This window comes from Trachypithecus francoisi, unplaced genomic scaffold, assembly GCF_009764315.1.
Source record: "Trachypithecus francoisi isolate TF-2019V2 unplaced genomic scaffold, Tfra_2.0 Lachesis_group21, whole genome shotgun sequence".
NCBI lineage: Eukaryota > Metazoa > Chordata > Mammalia > Primates > Cercopithecidae > Trachypithecus > Trachypithecus francoisi.
The window spans coordinates 1829143-1855912 of NW_022681467.1; the positions used below are offsets into that span (position 1 = coordinate 1829143).

General features: G+C 44.3%; 1 protein-coding gene and 1 long non-coding RNA gene across 4 annotated transcripts; one reads left to right on the forward strand and one right to left on the reverse strand.

Moving 5' to 3' along the window:
• Window positions 1-354: 354 nt before the first annotated feature.
• On the reverse strand, window positions 355-25965 carry ZNF337 (zinc finger protein 337). 3 transcript variants are annotated; one of them, XM_033185420.1, is made up of 5 exons: window positions 25812-25957; window positions 12341-12416; window positions 9566-9692; window positions 9137-9232; window positions 355-4207 (listed from the first exon to the last, which is right to left on the reverse strand). In XM_033185420.1, the coding sequence occupies exons 2-5, from the start codon at window positions 12386-12388 to the stop codon at window positions 2202-2204; spliced, it is 2277 nt and encodes a 758-aa protein (XP_033041311.1). In that variant the 5' UTR covers window positions 12389-12416; window positions 25812-25957; the 3' UTR covers window positions 355-2201. The 3 variants fall into 3 exon arrangements, with proteins under 3 accessions (XP_033041311.1, XP_033041312.1, XP_033041313.1); XM_033185421.1 differs by lacking the exon at window positions 25812-25957 and adding an exon at window positions 25468-25800; XM_033185422.1 differs by lacking the exon at window positions 9137-9232 and having other exon boundaries at window positions 1273-4207; window positions 25812-25965.
• LOC117068356 lies at window positions 1038-5574 on the forward strand. The gene is made up of 2 exons (XR_004431086.1): window positions 1038-1173; window positions 4106-5574. It is a non-coding gene; the product is annotated as an uncharacterized LOC117068356 (long non-coding RNA).
• Window positions 25966-26770: the final 805 nt, after the last annotated feature.

Here is a 26770-nt window from a genome sequence, read left to right on the forward strand (position 1 = left end):
TCCTGCACTCAAGCGATCCACTCAACTTGGCATCAGAAAGTGTTGGGATTATAGGCATGAACCGCTGTGTCTAATCTCTAATTCAACTGTTTTACTTCACTTCTCCATATGCACATTCTAGCAGTGCACTAACTTCATGTTGAGTACGAAACAGGGAAAAAGTAGCTATGAGTTACCTTACGTTTCGAATCCCATCTGTGTGATCATTTTCCTGCTCAAAAGGAACTTGAGCAGGAAATGCGTTGACCAGGTTCCTTGGCTGTTTATGCTAAGATGTTGTCTTCTGAATTCAAATCAAATTCTGGGTCCAAATGGACAGTGGTGTCTCTTGGGGCTGTCAGTGTCCCTGATTACTCAGATGTAAATGTGTTTAATATGGAAGAGAAGCACAGAATTCTGGTGAACCCACAATGTGCAGTGAAACTCAAAATGAGTATGAGGAAAGTTATGGAAGTTGAAGGGCAAGCATCACAAATACCATTTACAAAAGGATAGGCATATTGCATGTATCTTCCCTGTGCTGGACAGGGGTTGTGTACAGCTATGTAGGGCACATGTGCATTAAGCTGGCCTTAATTGTGAAGGTTCTGTGGTAATGAATGGTGGAAATGCTATTCATAAGGAAGGATGGGCCATTTCTACACAGATGGTCTGTGGCTGGGAGCATGGCAGAGGCAATCTTGAGCATCCATGGAGATGTTCCTGTATCATTTTTCAGGATCCCAGATTTTCCTCACAAAGGGTCTGACCTCTACAAAATAGACATGCATTGGCTAAGCATTCCAACATCTGTAGAGCTTTGCCACTGTAACTACAAGGCCTTCAGCCCACATATTTGGGCAATGATTCTGCCTTCTATCCAAGAAGATAAAGGCCTTGTAAACACTCACCAAGGAATCCTGGTTTACTTAACCATTCACTGTTTGCTAATGGCTGAATGAAGTCTTCAATTTCTCAAGGTCCTTCTGCAGGTGGTAATGCAGATCAGCGATAATCAGTCTACTCTGCTCTTTGTAGGCACTTTCCCTACATTTTCCAAGGCCTGCATCATCACACCTGCCACAGCATTCTCTATCATTGAAGCATTTTCTCAGGAAATCACCTGTGAAATATTTTGCAGCTAACCACCTACCTGTGCCCCACTAGCCAACCTGCTTTACTCCTGCCAGGCAGGTGAGTGGTCCCCAGATCCCCATTTTACCACCTGTTTTGTCAGAGTGTTCTTGGTATCAGCGTGTTGGAAGGCGTTCTCTGCAAAGACGAAGATGGGACTGCATGTACAGAGATTTTATTTCAAGATATGATTGTGAGAGAATGATGAGGGGGAGCAGTTAGTCTATTTGAGCTGTTATAACAAAATACCACTGGCTAGGAAATGTATAAAGAGGACTTTATTTCCCCAGAGTTCTGGAGGCTGTGAAGTTCAACATGAAAATATCAGTAGGTTCAATTGTCTGTTGAGGGCTCATGTCTGTTTCTAAGATGATGCCTTCATGCTGCATCTTTTGGAAGGGAGGAGCATTGTGTCCTCACACAGCAGAAAATAGAAGGGCCACAGGACAGACTCCCTCTATCAAGCCTTTTCATAAGGGCACCTGATCCCATTCACAAAAGCTCTATTTTCATGACTTGACTTAATCACTTCCCAAAGGTCCCACCTCTTAATACTGTCACACTGTTTCAACAGTAAACAGTTTATGTAGCGTTTCAACATAAATTAGGGAGCGGACAAAACATTCAAACCAAGGAAGGCTGGGAGGGCAGCCAGAGGGAAGGAAAGTGCAAGAAGAGGTTTGGTGGAGGTGTCCTAGATTGCTTGCAGTCCAAGGAGGTTGGGGAGATTGTCAGTAACAGACCTCCCTTGGTATCACTGCTCTGCAGTCACTGGCTAAGAGCAGTGCTTAGAAAGCACAGCCTGGCACAAATACAAGAATATGTGCTCAGTAGGAAAGAGACCATATTTCCCCAATAGCCCAGATAATGCCCTCCCCTCAACTGGCATCTCTGTTCCTTAAACATTGACCTCTTTTCTCCGAATCTCTTGGGGACACATGGGTTGAATTCAGGTTCTCTGTGGCCCTCTGGATTCTGTCTGCCTTTGTTATATCTTCACAAACAAGTTATGCAGCCTCAACTAAAGCTTGTAACAAAGCAAAGTCACTCTCCTGTGTGTGTCCTCTGATGGCTGGTGAGATATGACTTCAAGATGAAGCCTCACCCACACTCCCTGTACAAAAACCCTTCTCACGTAAGTGTCTCTTTAAGTGCTTACTGTAGTATGACTTATTGCTAAACTTTCGTCCACACTCTTGGCATTCATAAGGCCTCTCTCCTGTGTGTATTCTTTCATGCACAGTGAGGTCTGACTTACTGGTATAGCCTCGCTTACACTCCTGGCACACAAAAGGCTTCTCCTTTGAGTGTATCCGCCAGTGGTGTCTGGTGAGACTTCTCTTCCAGCTGAAGCCTTGCCCACACACATTACACACGAAGGGCTTCTCCCCTGAGTGTGTCCTCTGGTGTGTGAGGAGATTTCCCTTCCAGTTGAAGCCTCGCCCACACTCCTTGCATACAAAAGGCTGCTTGCCAGAATGTGCAAGCTGGTGTTTCACAAGGTTTGACTTCCAGATAAATCCTTGCCCACATTCACTACAGATGAAAGGCTTCTCCCCCGAGTGTGTCTTCTGGTGGAAGAGGAGAGTCGACTTTAGGATGAAGCCTCGCCCGCAATCCTTGCAATTAAATGGCCTTTCCCCTGAGTGTGTCCACTGATGTCTAAGAAGATTTGCCTTCAAACTAAAACTTTTCTCACACTGCTTGCACATGAAGGGTTTCTCTCCTGAGTGTGTCCTCTGATGTATGGTGAGATTTGGCTTCAAGGTAAAGCCTCGCCCACAATCCCTGCAGAAAAAACGTTTCTCTCCCAAGTGTGCCCTCAGGTGCTTGTTATACGAGGACTTATCCCGAAACCTTCGCCCACACTCCCGACATCCATAAGGCTTCTCCTCTGAATGTGTCCTCTGGTGTAAAGTGAAGGTTGACTTTTGGATAAAGCCTCGCCCACAGTCCTTGCACACAAAAGGCTTCTCCTCTGAGTGTGTGATCTGATGTTTCACGAGGGTTGACTTCTGAATAAACCCTTGCCCACATTCTCTACAAACGAAAGGTTTCTCCCCTGAGTGTGTTCTCTGGTGGTAGACGAGAGTTGACTTTTGGCTAAAGCTTCGCTCACAATCCTTGCACACAAAAGGCTTCTCCCCTGAGTGTGTTCTCTGGTGTCTGAGGAGACTTCCTTTCACGCTAAAACTTTGCTCACACTGCCTGCACGCGAAGGGCTTCTCCCCTGAGTGTGTCCTCTGGTGTGTGATGAGGTGTGACTTATTGCTAAAGCCTCGACCACACTCCTGGCATCTGTAAGGCTTCTCTCCTGAGTGTATTCTCTTGTGCACAACGAAGTATGACTTATTAGTATAGCCTCGCCCACACTCCTTGCACACAAAAGGCTTCTCCCCTGAATGTGCCTTCAAGTGCTTGTTGTATGAGGACTTATCATTAAACCTTCGCCCACACTCCTGGCATTCATACGGCTTCTCTCCTGTGTGTGTTCTCTCATGCACAGTGAGGTATGACTTACTGGTGTAGCCTCGTCCACACACCTTGCACAGAAAAGGCTTCTCTCCTGAGTGTGTCCTCTGGTGTCTGAGGAGATTTGCCTTGAGGCTGAAGCCTCGCCCACACTCACTGCATACATAGGACTTCTCTCCTGTGTGTGTCTTCTGGTGCAAGAGCAATGCTGACTCATTTCTAAAGCCCTGGTGACACTCCCTGCAGGTAAAAAGTTTCTGCCTGGAATGTGCTTTTTTGTGTATGATTACTATCGTCTTCTGGCTGAAGTCTTGCCCACGCCCTGCACACCTAAATGCTCCCCATCTTGAATTTTCTATTCCTTTCAATACTTTGTCTATTTCTATAGGATTTTCCCTCTGGCTTTGACTAGACTCTATTTCCACTACACTGTTCCTCCTCCTTGAGCTTACTGCATGTCTTAGGGGTGGGCTGGAAAATGCCATGGGCTTAGAGCTTTTTTCTTTCTCTTGACCTTCAGCTGTGTCACTCTGGAAGCTTTGATCAGAAAATTGTAGTTGCTGTTGTCTCTGATGTGCAAGTCCAAGATTCTTGGGCCGCAGGACATGTTCTGCATATATTCCTGGAGAACAGACCAACAATGAGACTGAATCGGTAATGAAAAGTCGTCTATCAAAGAAAAACCTAGGACCCAATTGCTTTACTGCTTAATTCTAGTAAACTCATAAAGAACAACAAACATCAATTCTTCTCAAACTATTCCAAAAAATTGAAGCGGGGCGGGGAGGAATTCTTCCTAACTCATTCTACAAGACCAGCATTATCCTGATACCAAAACCAGACAAGAACACAGCAAAAACAGAGAACTACAGGCCAATATCCCTGATGACGCTAAATGGAAAAATCCTCAACAAAATACTAGCAAACCCAATCCAATAACACAGAAAAGCTAATACACCATGACCAAATGAGATTTATCCCAGGTATGCAATCATGATTCAACATACACAAATCAATACTTGTGATACATCACATCAACAGAGTGAAGGACCGAAAGACATATGATCATCTCAACAGATACAGAAAAGGATTTGATACATTTCAAAATCCCATTATGATAAAAAACTTTTGTTTTTTTGAGACAGGGTCTCACTCTCTTGCCCAGGCTGGAGTGCAGTGGCATGATCATGGCTCACTGCGGCCTCAACCTCCCAGGCTTACACGATCCTCTCACCTTAACTTCCCGAATAGCTGGACTCCAGGTGCCTGCCTGTAGTCAAGCCACAGGTGCCATTGCCTGGCTAATTTCTGTATTTTTTGTAGAGATGGGATTTCGCCATGTTGTCCAGGAAAAGTACTCCAAAACTTGTCGGATATATGATTATATGAGCTTTCCTACATCATCTGTATAAGTTCTAATTTTTCTGATCACTCAGATAATGAGAGTTAAGTTTGCTGAGTCTGTAAAGTTACAGGGTAACTTACAATGGTGTTATTTTGGCACTACCCACATACACCCCACCTTCTCATACCTGCACTGAACCAGCTTTGTCATTCTGCCAGTAACCTCACTTATGAGTTAAATAAAATCCTAACATGTACTCCCATTACATTAAACATTCACACTTTCAGAAGTCAGTGGTAGACAAGAAGCCTTTTATTTTAATTAACTGACAGACAAATCAGCAAGCAATTAATATGGGGGCGAGAGAAGGGAGTTGATAATGGACTGAACGTTAGCATCCCCCCCCCAAATTCATATGTTGATACCTTAACCTCCAATGTGATGGTATTTGGAGGTGGAGTTGTTGGGAGATAAACAGGTTTAGTTGAGATCATGGGGTGAGCCCATGAGAGGACACAGCAAGAAGGTGGCAGCCTGCAAGCCAGGATGGGAACCCTCACAATGAAGCAAAGGTGCCAGCACCTTCATCTTGGAATTCCCAGATTCTAAAACTGTAAGAAATAAATGTCTGTTGTTTAAGCCTCCCAGTCTATGATATTTTGTCATTTCTATGATATTTGAGATGACTAAGAAAGGAGTCTCTTCCCACCTATGCAAACTGAGGGAGTGGCACCGATCATAAATCCAAAAGCAGAGACCTCATGCCCATGAAAACTCAGACCAGCTCCAAATTTCTCAGTGGATGCCCCCACATTTTTTATGGGTGGTGGGAAGCAAGGAATGGGAAAGAACTCCATAGTCTGTATGAACCTGCTTTTTTTTGGAAAAATAGGACAAAGTCAACAGCAATAACCATAAAAAAAAAAAAATCAACCTGCTAATTTTCTGACAGAGAGTATACTATGTAATTCCACTTATAAGAAGTTCTAAGATAGGTGAAATTAAGGCATATTGAACAAAATCTGAATAGTGATTTTCTCTGGTGGATGTAGGAGCATGAAATGACTGGAAAAAGGCATAAGAGCACTTCTGGGGTGAGAGTAATTGTTATGTGTTGTCATAGGGTCCAGATTACATAAAGTTATGCATATGTCAAAGCTCACTGAATGTTACACTTAAGATTTATGCATCTTATATAACTCCTAAGAAGAACCACAAAGAAACATTATAATACTACTTATTGACATGCACGCTGAAGTGTTTATCAGTAAAGGATAATGATGTCTGCAATATTAAAGAGCATCAAAAGGAAGATGGACTTATGGATGGAGAGAGCAATGTACAGCTGGATAACTAAGTGATAAAGAATATGGAGCACAAAGCTAAATGCTGACTGTAGGTGGTAGATTGACAAGTGTTCATTCTATAAGCCTTTCAACTTTTTAGTATCCACCAAAATATAATTGTTCAACATTTGCTTCACAAAAAAATGCTGGAGGAAAGAAAGTATTATAGGATGTAAACTCAAAATATACATGCCATGAAATAAGGAAAGTTAAATGAGCGTTACAGTCATCAAAAATATCTTAGAAACTAATATTAATATTAAATGAAATAGATTATAATATAGTAACTTATGTTTTACAGATGAAATATGATGACCAGGATTTGCTTCAAAATAATCCAGGAATGGGAGATGAGGGTGAAAGTACAGAGGACACAAGATTCCCTGTGAGCCAATAAAATTATAATAATTCTAACCCTGCATGTATTTAATAGTAGGCTAAAATATATAAAGTAACTCCTACAAAACTTAGTAGATATAGAACAATCCACTATGAATATAGAAGATGTAAAAACCATCTTTTCAAGTAGTGGATAGTTCAAACTGCCCTCCCTAAAAAAAAATCTATAAAGACACAGAAGAGTTAAATAACAACAACAAAAGTCTTTATATATAATTGGCCAAGCATGGTGGCTCACGTCTGTAATCCCAGCACTTTGGGAGGCCGAGGTGGGTGGATCACCTGAGGTCAGGAGTTCAAAACCAGCCTGGCCAACATGGTGAAACCCATCTCTAGTAAAAATACAAAAAAAATTAACCAGGGGTGGTGGTGAGCACATGTAATCCCAGCTACTCAGAAGGCTAAGACAGGAGAATTGCTTGAACCTGGGAGGTGGAGGTTCCAGGGAGCCAAGATTGCGTCACTGCACTCCAGTCTGGGTTACAAGAGTGAAACTCCATCTCAAAAAAATAAAAAACGAAAAAACTTTGTATCTTTAAATCTTTGTATCTTTATAAACTTGATCTAGGACAGGTTTCTTAAACAAGACATAAAAGAGACTTCCAAGTACTCGAGGAGAACTGCAGCTAAGTAAGGCGAAATCTGTCCACACATTCACTAAATAGGATATAAAGGTCAATAGAAACAGATGACCCTGAAACTGACACATAACAAGGCAGAGAAAACTAAATTTATCATTGTTATAAGCAGAAAACTTAACATCACTTTTTAGCAGTCTCCTGTGGTCCCACTGTGAGGAGTATGGGAAGCCAGTAAAATAGCATGAAAAGAGAAGAGAGGAACACAGGGCCTAACTGTGAACTAAAACTGCTCCAAGAGAGAACAAGTCCACCCTAGAGGCAAGAATCATCATCATCATCATCATCATCATCATCAGTCCTGATGAACCACTGCAGTGACTACGGGGACTTAAGTGGGTGCACAATTCTAGACCACAGCCCCACTCAGGCAGTACTTCTGGGGGAAATGGGGGAAGGAGGAAGGTGAAGTGACCTCTGGCAACAGTAGTACTGCTTAAAACATTAAAAGACAAGGAAAAAAGCTATGGGAATTGAAGAAGAATAACGGACAGAGGTTTTAAGAAGCTAAAATAGAACTTAAACAAATTTACAAGAAAAGAACAAACCCCATCAAAAAATGGGCGAAGGATATGAACAGACACTTCTCAAAAGAAGACATTTATGCAGCCAACAAACTTAGAAAAAAATGCTCATCATCACTGGTCATTAGAGAAATGCAAATCAAAACCATAATGAGATACCATCTCATGCCAGTTAGAATGGCAATCATTAAAAAGTCAGGAAACAACAGATGCTGGAGAGGATGTGGAGAAATAGGAACACTTTTACACTGTTTTGGGGAGTGTAAATTAGTTCAACCATTGTGGAAGACAGTGTGGCGATTCCTCAAGGATCTAGAACTAGAAATATCATTTGACCCAGCAATCCCATTACTGGGTATATACCCAAAGGATTACAAATCATTCTAGTATAAAGACACATACACATGTATGTTTACTGCACCACTGTTCACAATAGCAAAGTCTTGGAACTAACCCAAATGCCCATCAATGATAGACCGGATAAAGAAACTGTGGCATATATATACCATGGAATACCATGTGGCTATAAAAAAGGATGAGTTCATGTCCTTTGCAGGAACATGGATGAAACTGGAAACCATCTTTCTCAGCAGAGTCACACAAGAAGAGAAAACTCAAACACTATATGTTCTCACTCATAAGTGGGAGTTGAACCATGAGAACACATGGACACAGGGATGGGAACATTATACACTGGGGAATGTTGGGGGTTAGGGGGCAGGGGGAGGGATAGCATTAGGAGAAATACCTAATGTAAATGATGAGTTGATGGGTGTAGCAAACCAACATGGCACATGTATACCTATGTAACAAACCTGCATGTTGTGCACATGTACCCCAGAACTTAAATTTAAAAAAAAAGAAGAAAATCAGTATATAGAAGAATGAGATCCAAATTATGTCAAAAAATTTATATTTACTTATATGGAAAAATAAATAATTAAAAAACAAAACAAAACAAAAAAAGAAGCTAACATAGGAATACCCTGACAGTGTCAGGAAGGGGCGATAGACTTAGGCTTGGAGTCGGGCAGTCACGAGGAAACTCACAAATGAGGAGACTGAGTGGGAGAAAGAAGCCTAGCAAGTAGGGGGAAAGGAGGCTTCCTGGGAGAAGGGGTCCAGGGGCCCCAAGAGAACCCCTCACTCAGCAAGGACTGAAAGGAAGGCAGGGCCAGGTGGTCTGAAGAGCAGCCAAGGAGGCCAGAACAGCTTCCAGGTCCCCTGGCCTCAGAGAAGCCTCCTCCCTCCTGAAAGGCTGAGTGCCTTGTGCTCTGTCTGCCCTGTCTATTCCCTCACCTGCACGGGGGACTGGCCGGCATCTTCTCTCTTCTCCCCAGGGCGCTTCCCCTTGCTCTAGCCGCCTGATGAGTTCTGGTTTAGAATGGAGAATTCCTGCTCACAGGGAAAAAAACCATGAGGTGACTCCTGGTTGTAGGCTCCAGGGGCCATTTGCTGGAGCCACCCAGGGCAGGAAGGGAGGGAGACTCAGAGGGGGAAGGCTCAGGAGGACCCTGTCTACCATGCTCAGAGTACGCACCCCCAGGGGGAGCCGCAGGGTGGGGAAAGAGGCCTGCACGTGCCCAGTGGCAGTCAGTATGAAACTACCAAAGGTAGACCTTCCTCAGGGGAACAGAGAAAACAACATTCTTGTCTCTGAACCTAACCCTATGGCAACATCAGAGGCACCACAGGTCAAATGTTAGGCTCGAGGGAAGCCACGCTTACCTAGTGAGACCAGGTGGCTGTAGTTCTCCAGTGTCACCTCCCTGTACAGGGCTCTCTGAGCAGAATTCAGCAGCCTCCATTCCTTCTGGGTGAAATCCACAGTGACATCCCCAAATGCCAAGAAAGCCTGTAACACAAAACCCAGGCATGCTCACCAGGGACAGTGTTGCACTCAGGCAGTTGGAGGATTCCAGGTTCTGCCACCTGTGCCTGGAGTTCCAAGACCTCCGTCTCTGCCTGGCCCCAGTATTTATGGTGCTAGGTAGTCTTAATGGGGCTTCCTAGAAGCACAGAGAATTTCAACTGCGTGGAGCTTTAAACCTAGGCAGGGAGAAGAGGAAAACTCAAAAAATTAAATAACAGTGTTTCCTACAAACATACGAACAGTACACACTACTAAAGTTTTACGGTACCCTTAGCCATGTTCTGAGTTAGATACTCCATGAATTTCTAAATGAGCAAGACACAGCTCTCATGGATCTTCTGATAAAATGACAACCAATCATTTGGGACCTGCGCTGGAACATGTAAATCTCCACTGCAGGATCCCAGAATTCAGATCCAGGTTAGATCTGATTTCTACCAAAAATCCAGTGATGTATAGGGCAGTCTGAGCACATCTGAATTAGTGGATGGAGCACTTTTGAAAGAGCCCTTCTCACAGTACATCTGTTCTGCAACAACGCACGTGACCAGTTTGGCATCTCTGTAGGTGCCTGATGAATTTAAATTCCATTTGTGGCCAGGCACGGTGGCTTGTGCCTGTAATCCCAGCACTCTGAGAGGCTGAGGCAGGCGGATGACTTGAGGTCAGGAGTTTGAGACCAGCCTGGCCAACACGGTGAAACCCTGTCTCTACTAAAAATATAAAAATTAGCCAGGTGTGGTGGTGCATGGCTGTAATCTCAGGTGCTTGGGAGGCTGAGGCAGGAGAATTGCTTGAACCTGGGAGGAGGTTACAATGAGCTGAGGTTGTGCCACAGCACTCCAGCCTGGGCGACAGAGCAAGACTCTGTCTCATAAATAATCAATTCCTGAAGCTCATCAGACTACTAGACTCATGAGTCAGAAAGCCTCTCCTTTGACCCTTAACTGTCAATCCCTATTTCCCCCAGCACTGATCTATCATGTCACACCTACTGTAAAGATCCTCAAAATCCAGGCAGGCTGGGCGTGCTGGCTCATGCCTATAATCTCAGCACTTTGGGAGGCCGATGCAGGATTGCTTGCATCCAGGAGTTTGAGACCAACCTGGGCAAAATAGCAAGACCCCAACTCCACACACACAAAAATAAAAAATTAGTTGAGCATGGTGGCATGTGCCTGTAGTCCCAGCTAGTTGGGAGGCTGAAGTGTGAGCACTGTTTGAGCCTGGGAGGTCAAGGCTGCAGTGAGCTATTATTGTGCCACTGTACTCAGCCTGGGCAACAGTGAGACCCTGACCACCATCCCCCCAAAAAACCCAAAAGAAAAACCAAGAAAACCCCAGACAGCTTAAAGACCAAGTTTGGCTCTTCAGGCTGGCATCCAGGCCTCTGTCCTCAGGAGGGTCAGAGGTAGCCAGCAGTCTTTAGGAATAATCAGATGACGGGGTCAATGAGGGAGGTAGGTGGGAGCTATCTTAGCAGTTTAGGCCACGCTGTGAGGAGTCTGCAGGAAGTGGCAGAGCTATGGGAGGTGGCAATCCTACACTGTCAAACCGTGAGGACCCTGGTGAGCTTGGGCATCTGTGGGCAATTGACAATGCAGGCTCAGCACAGGGCAGTGACTGCTCCTCAGAGACGTAGCTGATCCAGGGCTGTAGGTGCAATCTCCCAGTTTGGTAATGCTGAAAGCCCATCTAACCATCCAACATGCTGTCTGCCAAACCAGATATATTCAGGTCCCCTGTGTGACTCTGCACCTCCACTAGAACACACAGAAAATCAGCTGTGGCCACCCCAAGCCAGCACCTGGCAGACTTCTGAGTTGGGAGCCTAAGGGACCACAGTCCACTCCTGCACCGACATCTAGGCCATGCTTCTCACAGCTGTTCCAGGCAGTGGCCATGCATTTTAAGGACATCAAGGCAAGCCCCTTCCGATCCAGGCGCTCCTCTGATGGCCCACTATGGCCTGAAGACTGCTGGCCTGGCTGAGCCTCCTGAGGCTGTACTTGGTCTCTGACACTTCCATGCAATTTTATCCCCCTCTCCTCACTGGAGTCTGATGAGGCTGCAGTCATCCCCTTTTCTCTCTTGCAGGCCTTTCCTCTAACATGAGCCCAGCCCATCTCATTGCATCTTGGGATCTGCTTCTCCTAGGACCTGGATTCATCCACCAGCCATCTGTGAGAACGTTGACTGCTAAAACCCTCCCTGCAGTCGAGCAGTCTGCCCAGTGGCAGCCTGAGACTGAGCACACTTCCGCCTCTCCCCCATCTCCTGTACTTGCCACATCTCTCGCAACTGCCCAGGGAGCCCCTCCCACTGGAGGCCTTTGTGACCTCCCTCTCTGCCCTACCCTTCATTGACACCAACCCAACATCATCACTGGACACCTGAGTGTGGAGATTCCTGTCTTTGGCTGTAAATGCTCCCTGGGTGTTGTACACAGATCACTACTTGATAAGTGACACCCACAGGCCAGTCACCTGCTGGAGGACGCCAGGAAAGACAGATCACTCCCCAGGAGCGGTGCTGGCCTTGGTCCTGTGCTAACAATGTGACTGCTAGGGCCAGTGAAGGAAACAGGCCCATCCTGTGACAGCAAGAAGGACAGTTCTGGGAAGTCTCACCTGTCTCCTGGCTCCCTGGGGTCCCATGACTGTCTTCCTCCTCTCCATGTAGAAGGGAAGCTTGCAGATGGCTGATCTGTGGGAGGAGAGAAGTCAGAGGGTGGCTGGGTGCAGCTGCCCTCCCCACATGTGACACTGGCCTGATTCCAATACCAACTGGGGATCTGGGGAGAGCACATCTGCACAATCCCCCTGTGGGGATCTGGCCAAAAGGTCTAGGGAGCCAGGCTCCCTGCAAATCCAGGACAAGCTCATCTGGGAGTGAAGACCCTGTGTCCCAGGAGCTGGGTGAGATTTGTTGCTTACATCACTGAGGGGCTAAAAGGATGTGCAACACCTGCAGATGAGGTCTTGAGTTTAAGATTAGGGCTCAGACTTGCAGGTGTTCTTTGCATTGGACAGAACACACAAAAGCTGTCTGCCTCTTCTAGCCTCTGTCTCCCTGGGTTTAAAGTCAGGATAATCACAGGGGCAGACAAACTTGAGAAGGCCACAGGCAGATGGCATTGGCAGTTATTAAGTACTGTACAACACCAAAGCCTTTAACAAATTAATAGCATGGGGAGTGTGAGCCTTCAGGAATAAAAGTCCTCAGACACATGGTCAATCTAAGGCAATGAGTGATCCAATGCAATTTGGATCCTGATTGCAACAAAGAATACGTAAGGAGTTTTAGCACCCAGTGAAATCTGAACACTAATTGGATATCAGATGATCAAATATTAATTTTGTTATAAAAGTATTTTGGGTTTTAAAAGCATGAGCCCTTCCTTGTATACAAACTTTCGGAACCTTCACGAGTGGAAAATGTCTGGATGTGCTTAAACACCCCTTCTCACCCTCAAAAGTCAATTGAGCATTATTGGCCACACTTGATAATTTTTAGAACTGAATAATGTGTACAGGGTTCATTGTACTATTTTCTCTGAATTTTTGGAAAATAATTCCAGTAGAAATACAGGAAAGAATTGTAAATTAAAGTGGTGGGTACAATGATTTCATTAGAGTATTCACTATACTTTTAAGTGAATGTTTTGATAAAAAAAAAAAGTAAAAGTAAAAACAGACATACAGGGGTGAAAAAAGGGAAATGTGAAGGAACAAAGATGCTATCATGTGGTGATTATGATGAACACAGCATACATCCACTGGCCAGCAACTTTGAGACAGAAGAAGTGAACAAATACTATGGTGTTATGAAAGGAAAATAAAACTAGGGACCCCAGTCCACTATGCCAAAAGGAAAACATGTAAGAAGCTGCCTTTTCTTTTGTTCCAAAGGAGAAAGCTACAGATAAAAGGTTAAGTATCTCCATAGTAGCTACTCTATGCACACCTTATCTTACGTAAAGTGCTGATTTACTGAGTGTGAGATGAATACATAACTGACTATTCTCCTACCTGCTCCTTTTCTCTTGCCACAGGTGGATTACCACACCCTCCCTCTTTCCCCTCCAGCCTACTTTTCCCTTTTAAACAATGAAGCTCTCAAACTCATCTTTGGGGAAAGCCACTGACCTCTCTCTGGGATATGTGCTCAACCTTGGCAAAATAAACATGTATTCGCACATCAAAAAGCTTATCCACCGTAATCAAGTGGGCTTCATCCCTGAGATGCAAGGCTGGTTCAACATACGCAAATCAATAAATGTAATCCAACATATAAACAGAACCAAAGACAAAAACCACATGATTATCTCAATAGATGCAGAAAAGGCCTCTGACAAAATACAACAGCCCTTCATGCTAAAAACTCTCAATAAATTCGGTATTGATGGAACATATCTCAAAATAATAAGAGCTATTTATGACAAACGCACAGCCAATATCATACTGAATGGGCAAAAACTGGAAGCATTCCCTTTGAAAACTGGCACAAGACAGGGATGCCCTCTCTCACCACTCCTATTCAACATAGTGTTGGAAGTTCTGGCTAGGGCAATCAGGCAAGAGAAATAAATCAAGGGTATTCAGTTAGGAATACAAGAAGTCAAATTGTCCCTGTTTGCAGATGACATGATTGTATATTTAGAAAACCCCATCATCTCAGCCCAAAATCTCCTTAAACTGATAAGCAACTTCTTAAATGCTCCTTAAACTGATAAGCAAAGTCTCAGGATACAAAACTAATGTGCAAAAATCACAAGCATTCTTATACATCAGTAACAGACAAACAGAGAGCCAAATCATGAATGAACTTCCATTCACAATTGCTTCGAAGAGAATAAAATACCTAGGAATCCAACTTACAAGGGATGTAAAAGACCTCTTCAAGGAGAACTACAAACCACTGCTCAGTGAAATAAAAGAGGACACAACAAATGGAAGAACATACCATGCTCATGGATAGGAAGAATCAATATCATGAAAATGGCCATACTGCCCAAGGTAATTTATAGATTCAATGCCATCCCCATTAAGCTACCAATGACTTTCTTCACAGAATTGGAAAAAACTGCTTTAAAGTTCATATGGAACCAAAAAAGAGCCCGCATTGCCAAGACAATCCTAAGTCAAAAGAACAAAGCAGGAGGCATCACGCTACCTGACTTCAAACTATACTAAAAGGCTACAGTAACCAAAACAGCATGGTACTGGTAGCAAAACAGAGATATAGACCAATGGAACAGAACAGAGTCCTCAGAAATAATACCACACATCTACAGCCATCTGATCTTTGACAAACCTGAGAAAAACAAGAAATGGGGAAAGGATTCCCTATTTAATAAATGGTGCTGGGAAAATTGGCTAGCCATAAGTAGAAAGCTGAAACTGGATCCTTTCCTTACTCCTTATACGAAATTAATTCAAGATGGATTAGAGACTTAAATGTTAGACCTAATACCATAAAAACCCTAGAAAAAAACCTAGGTAGTACCATTCAGGACATAGGCATGGGCAAGGACTTCATGTCTAAAACACCAAAAGCAATGGCAACAAAAGCCAAAATTGACAAATGGGATCTAATTAAACTAAAGAGCTTCTGCACAGCAAAAGAAACTACCATCAGAGTGAACAGGCAACCTACAGAATGGGAGAAAATTCTTGCAATCTAGTCATCTGTCAAAGTGCTAATATCCAGAACCTACAAAGAACTCAAACAAATTTACAAGAAAAAAACAACCCCATCAAAAAGTGGGCAAGGGATATGAACAGACATTTCTCAAAAGAAGACATGCATACAGCCAACAGACACATGAAAAAATGCTTGTCATCACTGGCCATCAGAGAAATGCAAATCAAAACCACAATGAGATACCATCTCACACCAGTTAGAATGGCAATCACTAAAAAGTCAGGAAACAACAGGTGCTGGAGAGGATGTGGAGAAATAGGAACACTTTTACACTGTTGGTGGGATTGTAAACTGGTTCAACCATTATGGAAAACAGTATGGCGATTCCTCAAGGATCTAGAAGTACCATATGACCCAGCCATCCCATTACTGGGTATATACCCAAAGGATTATAAATCATGCTGCTATAAAGACACATGCAAATGTATGTTTATTGCGGCACTATTCACAATAACAAAGACTTGGAATCACCCAAATGTCCATCAGTGACAGACTAGATTAAGAAAATGTGGCACATATACACCATGGAATACTATGCAGCCATAAAAAGGATGAGTTTGTGTCCTTTGTAGGGACATGGATGCAGCTGGAAACCATCATTCTCAGCAAACTATCGCAAGAACAGAAAACCAAACACCGCATGTTCTCACTCATAGGTGGGAACTGAACAATGAGATCACTTGGACTCTGGAAGGGGAACATCACACACCGGTGCCTATCATGGGGAGGGGCGAGGGATTGCGTTGGGAGTTATACCTGATGTAAATGACGAGTTGATGGGTGCTGACGAGTTGAAGGGTGCAGCACACCAACATGGCACACGTATACATATGTAACAAACCTGCACATTGTGCACATGTACCCTAGAACTTAAAGTATAATAATAATAATTTAAAAAATCTAAATTGGTACTTGACTCTGATACTTTTTGGTTTACACGTAGTTAGAGAAGAAAAGCAGTGAAATTTCTTCTTCTGACGGCAGTTGAAAGGCGATTTAAAACATGTATTTTTGTTATTTCTGTACACTTAAATAGTTTACATTCTTGCATGTCTCATCTATGCTATCTTTACCTATTCCAAAGTCACAAAGATATTCTCGTACATTCAGTCTTAGAAGTTTAAACATTTTGTTTTTGGTGGTAGTATAAATATGTATTTTTTTTTTTTTTTTTTTTTTGAGACGGAGTCTCACTCTGTCGCCCAGACTGGAGTGCAGTGGCCAGATCTTGGCTCACTGCAACCTCCGCCTCCTGGGTTTAAGCCATTCTCCTGCCTCAGCCTCCCGAGCAGCTGGGACTACAGGCGCCCGCCACCTCGCCCAGCTAGTTTTTTGTATTTTTTAGTAGAGACGGGGTTTCACCGTGTTAGCCAGGATGGTCTCGATCTCCTGACCTTGTGATCCGCCCGTCTCGGCCTCCCAAAGTGCTAGGATTACAGGCTTGAGGCACCGCGCCCGGCCGTATTTCATTTTTTAACTGCTGCTAGGTTACAGAAATACAAGTGCTCTTTAAAAATACTGACCTTATTTTCTGAAGTTCCTAAACTGTGTGTTACTAGTATCTAGTTGTTTAACTACAGATTCTTCCATGTACACACTCACATCTTCCGTGAATAAAAAGTTTTTCTTGTTCTATTTCAACGTTTATGCCTTTTATTCCTTTTTTTTTTTTTTTTTTTGAGACGGAGTCTCGCTCTGTCGCCCAGGCTGGAGTGCAGTGGCTGGATCTCAGCTCACTGCAAGCTTCGCCTCCCGGGTTTACGCCATTCTCTCGCCTCAGCCTCCCGAGTAGCTGGGACTACAGGCGCCCGCCATCCCCCCCGGCTAATTTTTTGTATTTTTTTAGTAGAGACGGGGTTTCACCGTGTTAGCCAGGATGGTCTCGATCTCCTGACCTCGTGATCCGCCCGTCTCGGCCTCCCAAAGTGCTGGGATTACAGGCTTGAGCCACCGCACCCGGCCTCCTTTTTAATACCTTAACAGATTAGCTAGATATTCTAGGATAATGCTAAAGAGTGATAAGAATCAACATTAATGCTTGTTCCTGATCTTAGTGTGACCATACTTCACCATTAAATATGATGATTGCAGCCAGGCTGTCACACATAACCTTTGTTTTATTAAGGGAAATTCTATTCCTCATCTGCTGAGAATTTTTACCCTGAATAGCTGTCAAATGTAATCAAATATTTTTCTGCATTAAGATAGTCATGTAGGTTTTTCTCTTTTGCTCCCTGAAAGCAGTGAAAGGAAAATAAAAACGTGGGAACCCAAACCACTCTGCCGAAAGAAAAAAATTAAGCTGAAAGCTGATTCATGCAAGAAGCTGCCTTTCCTTTCCTTTCCTTCCTGATAAAAGGTTAAATATCTCCGCCGGGCTCCGTGCGGTCGGTGGCTCACGCCTGTAATCCTAGAACTTTGGGAGGTGGAGGCGGGTGGATCACGAGGTCACCATCCTGACCATCCTGGCTAACACGGCGAAACCCCCCCCCTACTAAAAATACAAAAAAATTAGCTGGGCGAGGTGGCGGGCGCCTGTAGTCCCAGCTTCTAGGGAGGCTGAGGCAGGAGAATGGCGTGAAGCCGGGAGCAAGCGGAGCTTGCAGTGAGCGGAGATCACGCCACTGCACTGCAGCCTGGGTGACAGAGCGAGACTGTCTCAAAAAAAAAAAAAAAAAAAATTACAAAAAATAGCCGGGAGTGGTGGCCGGCGCCTTTAGTCCCAGCTACTCAGGAGGCTAAGGCAGGAGAATGGCGTCAACCCGGGAGGCGGAGCTTGCAGTCAGCAGAGATTGCGCCACTGCACTCCAGCCTGGGCAACAGAGACTCGGTCTCAAAGAAAAAAAAAAAAAATTAGCGGGCATGGTGGCAGGTGCCTGTAGACCCAGCTACTCGGGAGCCTGGGGCAGAATGGTGTGAACCCGGGAGGCGGAGCTTGCAGTGAGTAGAGATCGCGCCACTGCACGCCAGCCTGGGGACAGAGCAAGACTCCGTCTCAAAAAAAAAAAAAAAAAAGTTAAATATCTCCACAGGTAGCTTACTCTATGTTCACCCTATCGTTGGTTTTTTAGGAACAAACTCTATTTGGCTAGAATATATCATGCTTTTCATGTATTGCTGGATACTACTTGTCCATATTTTGGTGAGAATTCTTGACTATTTTCCTCTAGAGTGATTACATGTAAGGGCACATGAGAACTCTGTTGAAATGTTCTGTATCTTGATTGAGGTGATAAGTGACCTGTGTCAAAACTCATTGAAGTATACAGTTAAAAGCAGTGCTTCTTATGTACCCAAGTTACACCTCAACATTGATTAAAAATCCTCTCAGACATCAAATATATATGGGTAAAATAACAAGACATCTGGATTTGTTTAAAATACTTAGGCACATAAACGGGGAAGGGATAAATCTAACAAAACTATCTCTGGTTTTAAAATTATCGAATCTGGATGAAGGCAACATGGGGATTCATATTACCATTCTCCCCATTTTGCTACCCATTTGAGATTTTTCATAATACTAGTTTACAGAAAAAGCATTAATCATATTGCTAATTCTATGCTTACCAAAAAATTGCCTAAAATAATCTTATAGGAGCAAACTTCATTTGAAAATACTCAAAAGTCCCCAGCATTCAATAAACTGCCCAATCAAGAAAAAGCCACATTAGAAACAGGAGGCAGTTGGCTGGGCACAGTGGCTTTCCTGTAATCCCAGCACTTTGGGAGGCTGATGCATATGGATCGCTTGATCCCAGGAGTTCGAGACCAGCCTGGGCAACATGGCAAAGGCTTGTCTCTACAAAAAATATAAATATTAGCTATGTGTGGTGGCACGTGCCTGTAGTCCTAGCTACTCCTGGCTTGAGCCCAAGAGATTGAGGCTGCAATGAGCCTTGATCATGCTACTTCACTCCAGCCTGGGCAACAGAGCAAGACACAGTCTCAAGAAAACAAAACAACAACAACAACAAAAACAAAACAGGAGACAGTCATATTTGCATCCCAATACTCTTTATTCCCAGTGTTCTATCCTGTCCAAGTGCTGCCTAATGGAAAAATCTCATGGTGAACTTGCCTATAGATCCCTGGGGCAAAAAATTACATGTGCAGAATACAACAGAGCTTCTAAAGCAGCATCCCAGTTTCCACTTCCTTCCCTCAAACCTGAGAAAGCACAGTAGACCTTTCTTACAAGGTTCTAAGCTGTTGGAGGCTGCCTGATGGACTGCTCTCTCTGTTTTGAGGATCTCACACCTTAGGGAGGAAAAGCACTGGATCATGCTTGGCAAAGATGCAGACAGACTGAAGAGCAGATGCCTGGGGCAAGATATGATGGGTAGAGACATACAACAGACCATCAAAGGCCCAGAGGAGAGACTCTTGGGACAAATAAATATTTAAAAGCAGTTGCCTATGAGAAAATGGAAAAAGCCACAAGCAAAGGTAAGATCCATGGTCCAAAAAGGCCTGAGAAAATCTTAAACCTTCTCCTCAGACTGATCCCAAAGCTTAGAACCAATGCCAAGGTAATAGCAAAAATCCTCCCTGGAAAAGAGTCAGTCTGCAAAAATTGGAAAAGGAGGTTGTTTTTTTCCACAATGCCTAATTTCTAACAACAACAACAACAACAACTCAGAAAACATGGACCAATAGTGGAAGAAAATAAAGTGATGGAAACCTTCCCTGGAGAAACATAAGCTTCAGGCATACTAGACAGATTTTAGACTGTCTAAAATATTCTCAAAAACTCATGTAAACACATATAGAGAAAAGGAAATCAAGAAAAAATATATGAACAAAGTATCAACAGAGATTACAAAAAGGAAGCAAACGAAAATTCAGGACCTGAAAACACAGTAAGTGAAAAATTCAGTAGAGGGGTTTAACAGCAGATGAGCAGGCAAAAGAAATAATCAGTAAACATACGGAGAAGAAATTACAGAGACAGAGAAGTAGGAAGAAAAAACAATGACATAAAGTAAACAGAGCCAAGAGACTTATAAGGCACCATTAACTGGACATATATATGGGTGTCTAGGAGAAGATGCTGATAGATCACTGAAGAAATAATGGCCAACACTTCAAAATTTGAAGACAGACATGAATCTACAAGGCCAGCACACTCAACAAACTCCAAGAATAAATTCAAGGAGGTCCCCACCCACACTTCTCAACTACGCTTACATGAAACCAGCTTCAGGAACACAGGAATGGCAGGGGGAGAGAAGTTAAGAATAGTGGCATCATGCCTCTCTCAGGGAAAAACTGTCACCATAGACTGAGAACTGGAGAGGGACAGGGTTCCATCTTGTCATTTTCACAGCCCATAGTGGAGTTTCTCTCAGAGTGGACCAAAATGGGGGTAGGGAGGGTAGCAGTTTGTGTGTCAAATGTTACAGACTCTCACTGTTCTCAGAAAGGCTCAGTTGATTTTTCTGAATAAATGTTTCTCTAAATTCCTGAGTGGTCTTAAGACAAATTCTGTGTAGTTTACATGGTTGTTTTTGGTTTTCTAAATTACCAGTTATGGTGTTTTGCTGGAGATCTAGTCCACATAGCTCCTCATTGCCATTCCAGAATCCACATTTCTGATTATAGTTGGGACCAGAACTAGGGCCAGGCAATTAGGTAAGTGGTGTGATCATTATTTGTCCTCATGGGCAGAGAGGCAAAAGACAGTGGAGAAGTAGAATTAGGAGATGAGCCTGGCAGGCAGAAGGAGGAAGTGGAGGAAAAAGCCGTGACAAGGAAAGAATGAACAAGCCTCAGCACCTAAGCAAGCAGATGGGAAGTTTGCCAAGGTAGGGAAACTTCCTTTACCTAGATCACAAAGACAGAAGTAAAACAGACAGGGGGCACTACTGAGCTGGTTTCTAGATGTTTCTTCTCTCATGCTTCCCATCTTAATGAACCTGAGTGTGAAATCTGAATTGTGAGGAGAAATTTTTGAGACCTGGACAATTTCCGCATAAACTGGGTAATGGGTGAAATTAATAAATTGCTAATTTTGTTGAGTGTGATTCTGGTACTCTAGTTATGTTAAAAAGCAAAACAATAACAACAAAAATAGTCCTCAGAGAAGCAGCTGCAGTAAATTTACAGATAAAATGGTGTCTTGGATTGGCTTCAAGATGCTCTAGCCTGAAAACAGAAAGCGTGGGGTGGGGAGGGGGTTGGATGAAATAAGAAGAGCAAAGTGTTAAGGTGCAAGTAGGGAACAGAGAGATTTGTTATATATTCTCTCTACTTTAGTTCCTTCTTCAATATTTTTCATTGTAAATTTGAAAAAAATTGAATATCCCTTCCAAGATAATTTGGAGAGGAAAAATAGAGAAAACTTTCATTTCCACGGTGTGAGTGGAGAATACTGCAAACTGGTCTCACTCCTGCCATCTGTTAACATCTGTGGGACTTAATATCCTGTAGGAACAGAAACTGAGAGCCAGAAGAAAGTGGTTTAAATTAGTTACCAATAAATTAGATATGAACATAAGGCAAATTTGAAACATTTAGCTCCTCCACGTACATTTCATTAAAATTCTCCTAAGATAAAAAAAACAGCTCCTACATTTTTGGGGATGAAAAATGTTCATATGTTGATCTGATGATCAAGACTTCACTATATACATTTCTTAAAACTCATTAACTAGAACTTAAAATGTGAGAAACTTTGTCTCAATTATACCTCAGTGAACCTAATTCTTAACAGAAACCCCCAAAATCCCAGCTTGCTCCACAACCCAGTCCACTTGATCCCAGATGTTACATAAAGTAAAAATTATTATTTTTTGAGACAGAGTCTCACTGTCCCCCAGGATGTAGTGCAGTGGCATGTTCTCTGCTCACTGTAACCGCCATCTCCTGGATTCAAGCAATTCTCTTGCTTCAGGCTCCAGAGTAGTTGGGATTACAGGCGTGAGCCACCATGCCTGGCTAATTTCTGTATTTTTAATAGAGACGAGGTTTCACCATGTTGGCCAGGCAGGTCTCGAACTCCTGACCTCGGGTGACCTGCCAACCTTGGCCTCCCAAAGTGCTGGGATTACAGGTGTGAGCCACCATGCCCAGACGTGAAAATTATTTCAACTGATTAACACAGTATTTCTTAGTCTGTGAAATGGGGATTCCAATTCCTAACTTCCACATTGGTTGAAGAGATGAATATGGCAATGACTATAAAGCCCTATCCCTGGGACAGGACAATGGCTCAGCACATGCTGACTGAATAATGTTTTACAAGACCTGGTCTGCACCATGAATGCAGCAGCCTGAATAAAGCACTGAGAGAAGAAACGTAGGGACAATGATGGAAGTGCCCTGAATGAGGGCATCAGATCTGGGGAACGTTCCCCATGAGGAGAACCAGCTGAGAGGTTCTGAGCCTCAGACGGGACAGTGTAGGGCACAAGATGTCAGACATTAGTAAAGGAAACCCACGATGGTTTAGGGCAGAGAAAGCACTGCAGGAAGGCAATACATAAGAAGTCCCCACCTGGGGTTGGGCTGTCCTCCCTTACCCTGCAGGCAGTCCTCTCATGGGTAACGTGGGAGTGGAGGAAGAGGAGCTGGGGACTAAAGTAGTTCTAAAATTAGCTCTGTGATCCTCAAAGGTGGCCTTGAAAATCCTCAGTACCGGGTAGAGCCTCTTCTTGTAAAAAAAAAAAAAAAAAAAAAAAAGGACCCAAAGTCTTCCAGAGAAGAAAACAATTGTAGGCAGGTTCCTGGGAACAGATCCTGAGTGTGGGCATCACAACAGAGCCTGTCCTGACATGATGCTTACACTAAATACAGCTTATCCCGTCGGTGCTTCCAGAATAAGGAAGTGTTGATATTCATTATAATATTTAACACATTGAGAATTTAATATATGCCAGGGACGGTTCCAGGCATGGCACAAATTTTTCTGCATTCAATCTTCACAACTGTCCTATGAAGTGACTATTGCCCACCAATTTCAGATGAGGAAACAGGCACAAAACATTTAAATACCTTTCTCAAAGCAACACAGCCAAGAAAGTGATAGAGCCTGGGTTTCAACTCTCACTGTAAAGGGTTATGTCTTAACCAGTAGGCATGGCTCTGACATTTCTCAATGAATCTGCACAGGTTAGGAGGGGATCTGGGTCAAGCTCGATTGGCTTGCAAGGTCATGAGGTATATCTTGACTGATGGGTCTCTCTACCTTAGGGTTCTGCTTACAATTTTTCCATAATGAAATGATTAAAATCAGTTATTTGTCTAGTCCACGGCCCCAGAGGCATTTAAAAAAACTGCTAGGCCCAATGGTTGCTGTTACTCCCACTCCAATAACCAAGGAAGCCCTACCAACCTGGTGAGGATGAAACTCACCTTTTTTCCCTTGCCCAAATGCGTATATATGGGGCTTGGGGTGTCCTGCCCCAGAAACCATAAAATCTAATCAGACAATATTACTCTTATATAATGTGGCTCACTTTCCAACCTGACTCTGGTACAGCATCATATGACAGCAGATGCTGAAGGAAATTATTTTAGCCCAAAATATACTTCTTTGACATGTTTTCAAGTGGCTGCCACAGGTGCAACATATTGAAATGGATAGCCCCGCAAAGCTGCCTTTAGTGGGAAAATGTGCATCTGTAGCAAATCTCCACTAATGTAGCCAGACCTCCTGTGTTCTAAGCCTTTCCTAGGTCAGGAAGAGATAGCCAGCTTGACGCGTAGTGGCTCACACCTGCAATCCCAGCACTCTGGGAGGCCGAGGCAGGTGGATCACCTGAGGTCAGGAGGTCAAGACCAGCCTGAGCAACACGGTGAAACCCCATCTCTACCAAAAATACAAAAATTAGCCAGGCGTGGTGGTGGGCACCTGTAGTCCCAGCTACACAGGAGGCTGAGGCAGGAGAACTGCTCAAACCAGGGAGGTGGTAGTTGCAGTGAGCTGAGATCATACCACTGCACTTTAGCCTGGGCGACAGAGCAAGACTCTCTCTCAAAAAAACAAAAACAAACAAACAAACAAAAATAACTGAAAACATACATTTACCATCTATTCTGAGGGCTGCCAACTAAGAGGCTTCATCTACATAACAAGAACTTTGATCTATGCAATCCCCTTAACTCTGGCATACTTCTGATTCCAGTCTAGGCAACAGCTTAAGTCTCTCAACCAACTGTCCACTAAAGAATACCTAAGTGCCCCCATGAGGTGTAAACCCGTTTGGAGATACTGGATTTTTGGGAGGAACCCATGTGTATCTTTCTCATATTGATTTATGATTTTCTGAGGCAGGATCTCGCTGTGTTGCCCAGGCTGGCATGCAGTGCAGCCAACATAGCTGGTTACAGCCTCCACCTCCGGGACTCAACTGACTGGGCCACCCAAGTAGCTGAGACCACAGGCATGGGACACCACGCTCTGCTAATTTTTTATTTTTCTAATTTCACGTAGAGACAGGGTGTCTCGCTGTGCCGCCCAGGCTGCTTTGCAACTCCTGACCTCCCACAGTGCTCAGCCTGATTTATGATTTTACCTGAAATTCCTGTCTCCCTGGATTGTATAAAATTAACCTGCAAACCGACCACCTCGGGCACGTTCTCAGGACCTCTTGAGACTGAATAACCTGGGCCACAGTCACTCAAACTGACTCAGAATAAACCTCTTTAAATATATTTTGCCGTCATTAGCAGGGCTCCAGGGAAGAGGCCACCTGGGTCCCCACAGCTACCTCACCTCCCGCGGACGCTGCTCCACGCAGAGGCCCCCACCCACGTCTAGAAGTGCCCATGCCAGGACATCTGGTCCCGGCCTACCCTCCCATCCAAGGAAGGTAGTCCCAAGGCGGGCTGCCCCCAACCCAAAGCAGCGACCCTTCCCCAAAACACGCGGGCGAAGTCCTCCCCGGTCCCGCCTCCCACAACAAAGTCTGGAGCATCAAGAGTCGGAGGGAACCCGAGTCGGACCTAGTCCATCAGTCTCTGGGCTGTAATCCCCACCCAACCCGTGGACCCAGTCTGTGGCCGAGTCCCCCTCCACCTCCAGCCAAACGACCCCCGTGGCAGCTACCTAGGCCGCTGGCCCGTCCCCACCCGAGAAGCAGAGACCGTGGCACACGGAGACCTGGGTTGCTCGGCGCCCCTGTGAAATCCAGGCTGCCTAACCGCCACTACACGCAACCGGGGACGCAGACTGAGTAGGCCCAGACCCGGGGCGCTGGGCGAGCCGCAGCGCCACAGCCCACTCCAAGGCGCGGCCTGGGTCTCCGCCCCTCCCCAAAACAGGGAGACGCCGGGCCTGAAGGAGGGCGCGCTACGGCCCCAGCAGCGCCCTGGCGTCCCAGGCCTTCCCTGCCCTTCTTCCTGCGCAGGAAGGGCGCGCTGGGGAGAGGGACCAGCAGGAGCGCGGCTCACCAAGGCGGCTGACGGCGAACCGAGGCGGTGAGGTCACCGACGGTGGACTATCCACCTCACGGCTCGCTGACGCCCAAGGATCTGGACCGCTCGGCGCCGCCCCGGACTACGCTACGCAGAATCCTCAGCGCGGCCGGGACTACGCTACCCAGAATGCTCGGCGCGGCCCGTGGCTAGGCGATCCGCCGCTTCGCATCCCTTCGGTGGACTGCACTCCCCAGAGTCCTCGTTGAGTCGTCCAGGTACACGCCCCAGAATGTTGGTCAAAGCCGTCCAGCGGGGACTGCGCGACCCGGAATCCTTGGAAGGACTCCTCTCTGACAGGCGCCGCGACCCTGTGGTCTTTTGGAGGCGGAGGGATCCTTTCAGAACCGGCGATTTCTTTTATTTATGTAGCCCTGTACATACAATAAGAATATTTTTCCATTTCTATGATATAGGTAAATAATTTTCCCACCGTCTTTTGATTATGGTTATATATTTTTTCTTTTTCTTTTTTTTTTTTGCTATGTAGTCCTTTTGATCTCTGAGAGATTTTCCTACGGATTTTGTGGTTTTATCATTCGCATTTAGATCTCTCAATGGTTTAATTTTTCTCCAGGTATACACTGTGAATATATACTTATTTTTAAATTTTTCCAATATTTTATTTTCCCATTAAATTTATTTAAAATATAGTCTTTTACCACATAATTTAAGGTTTCAGCTACATCACTGAGTATACTCACAGTTTAATTTGCATTTCAATTTCTAATTTTCCCCCATATATCTAATTATGCATCAGTGCCACAATTCTTTCATTATATAGGGTGTATAATATGCTGATATCTTTTGTGGCTTGCCAAACCACATAGACTTTATATTTCAGGCCTTTACTAGGTATACTTTCTGTTTGCTTTTTCTCTTTTGGTTTTTAAATTTTTAATTATTCTGGATAAATATTAGTTGTACATATTTAT

What these genes read in the sequence shown, in the direction of transcription:
- ZNF337 (XM_033185420.1), bottom strand. Translation starts at nt 12,388, where the DNA reads ATGGAGAGGAGGAAGACAGTCATGGGACCCCAGGGAGCCAGGAGACAG. An exon ending in CCCAGGGAGCCAGGAGACAG is followed by an intron (nt 9,693 to 12,340) that starts GTGAGACTTCCC and finishes TTTGTGTTACAG; the next exon opens with GCTTTCTTGGCATTTGGGGA. An exon ending in CCGGCCAGTCCCCCGTGCAG is followed by an intron (nt 4,208 to 9,136) that starts GTGAGGGAATAG and finishes TCTGTTCTCCAG; the next exon opens with GAATATATGCAGAACATGTC.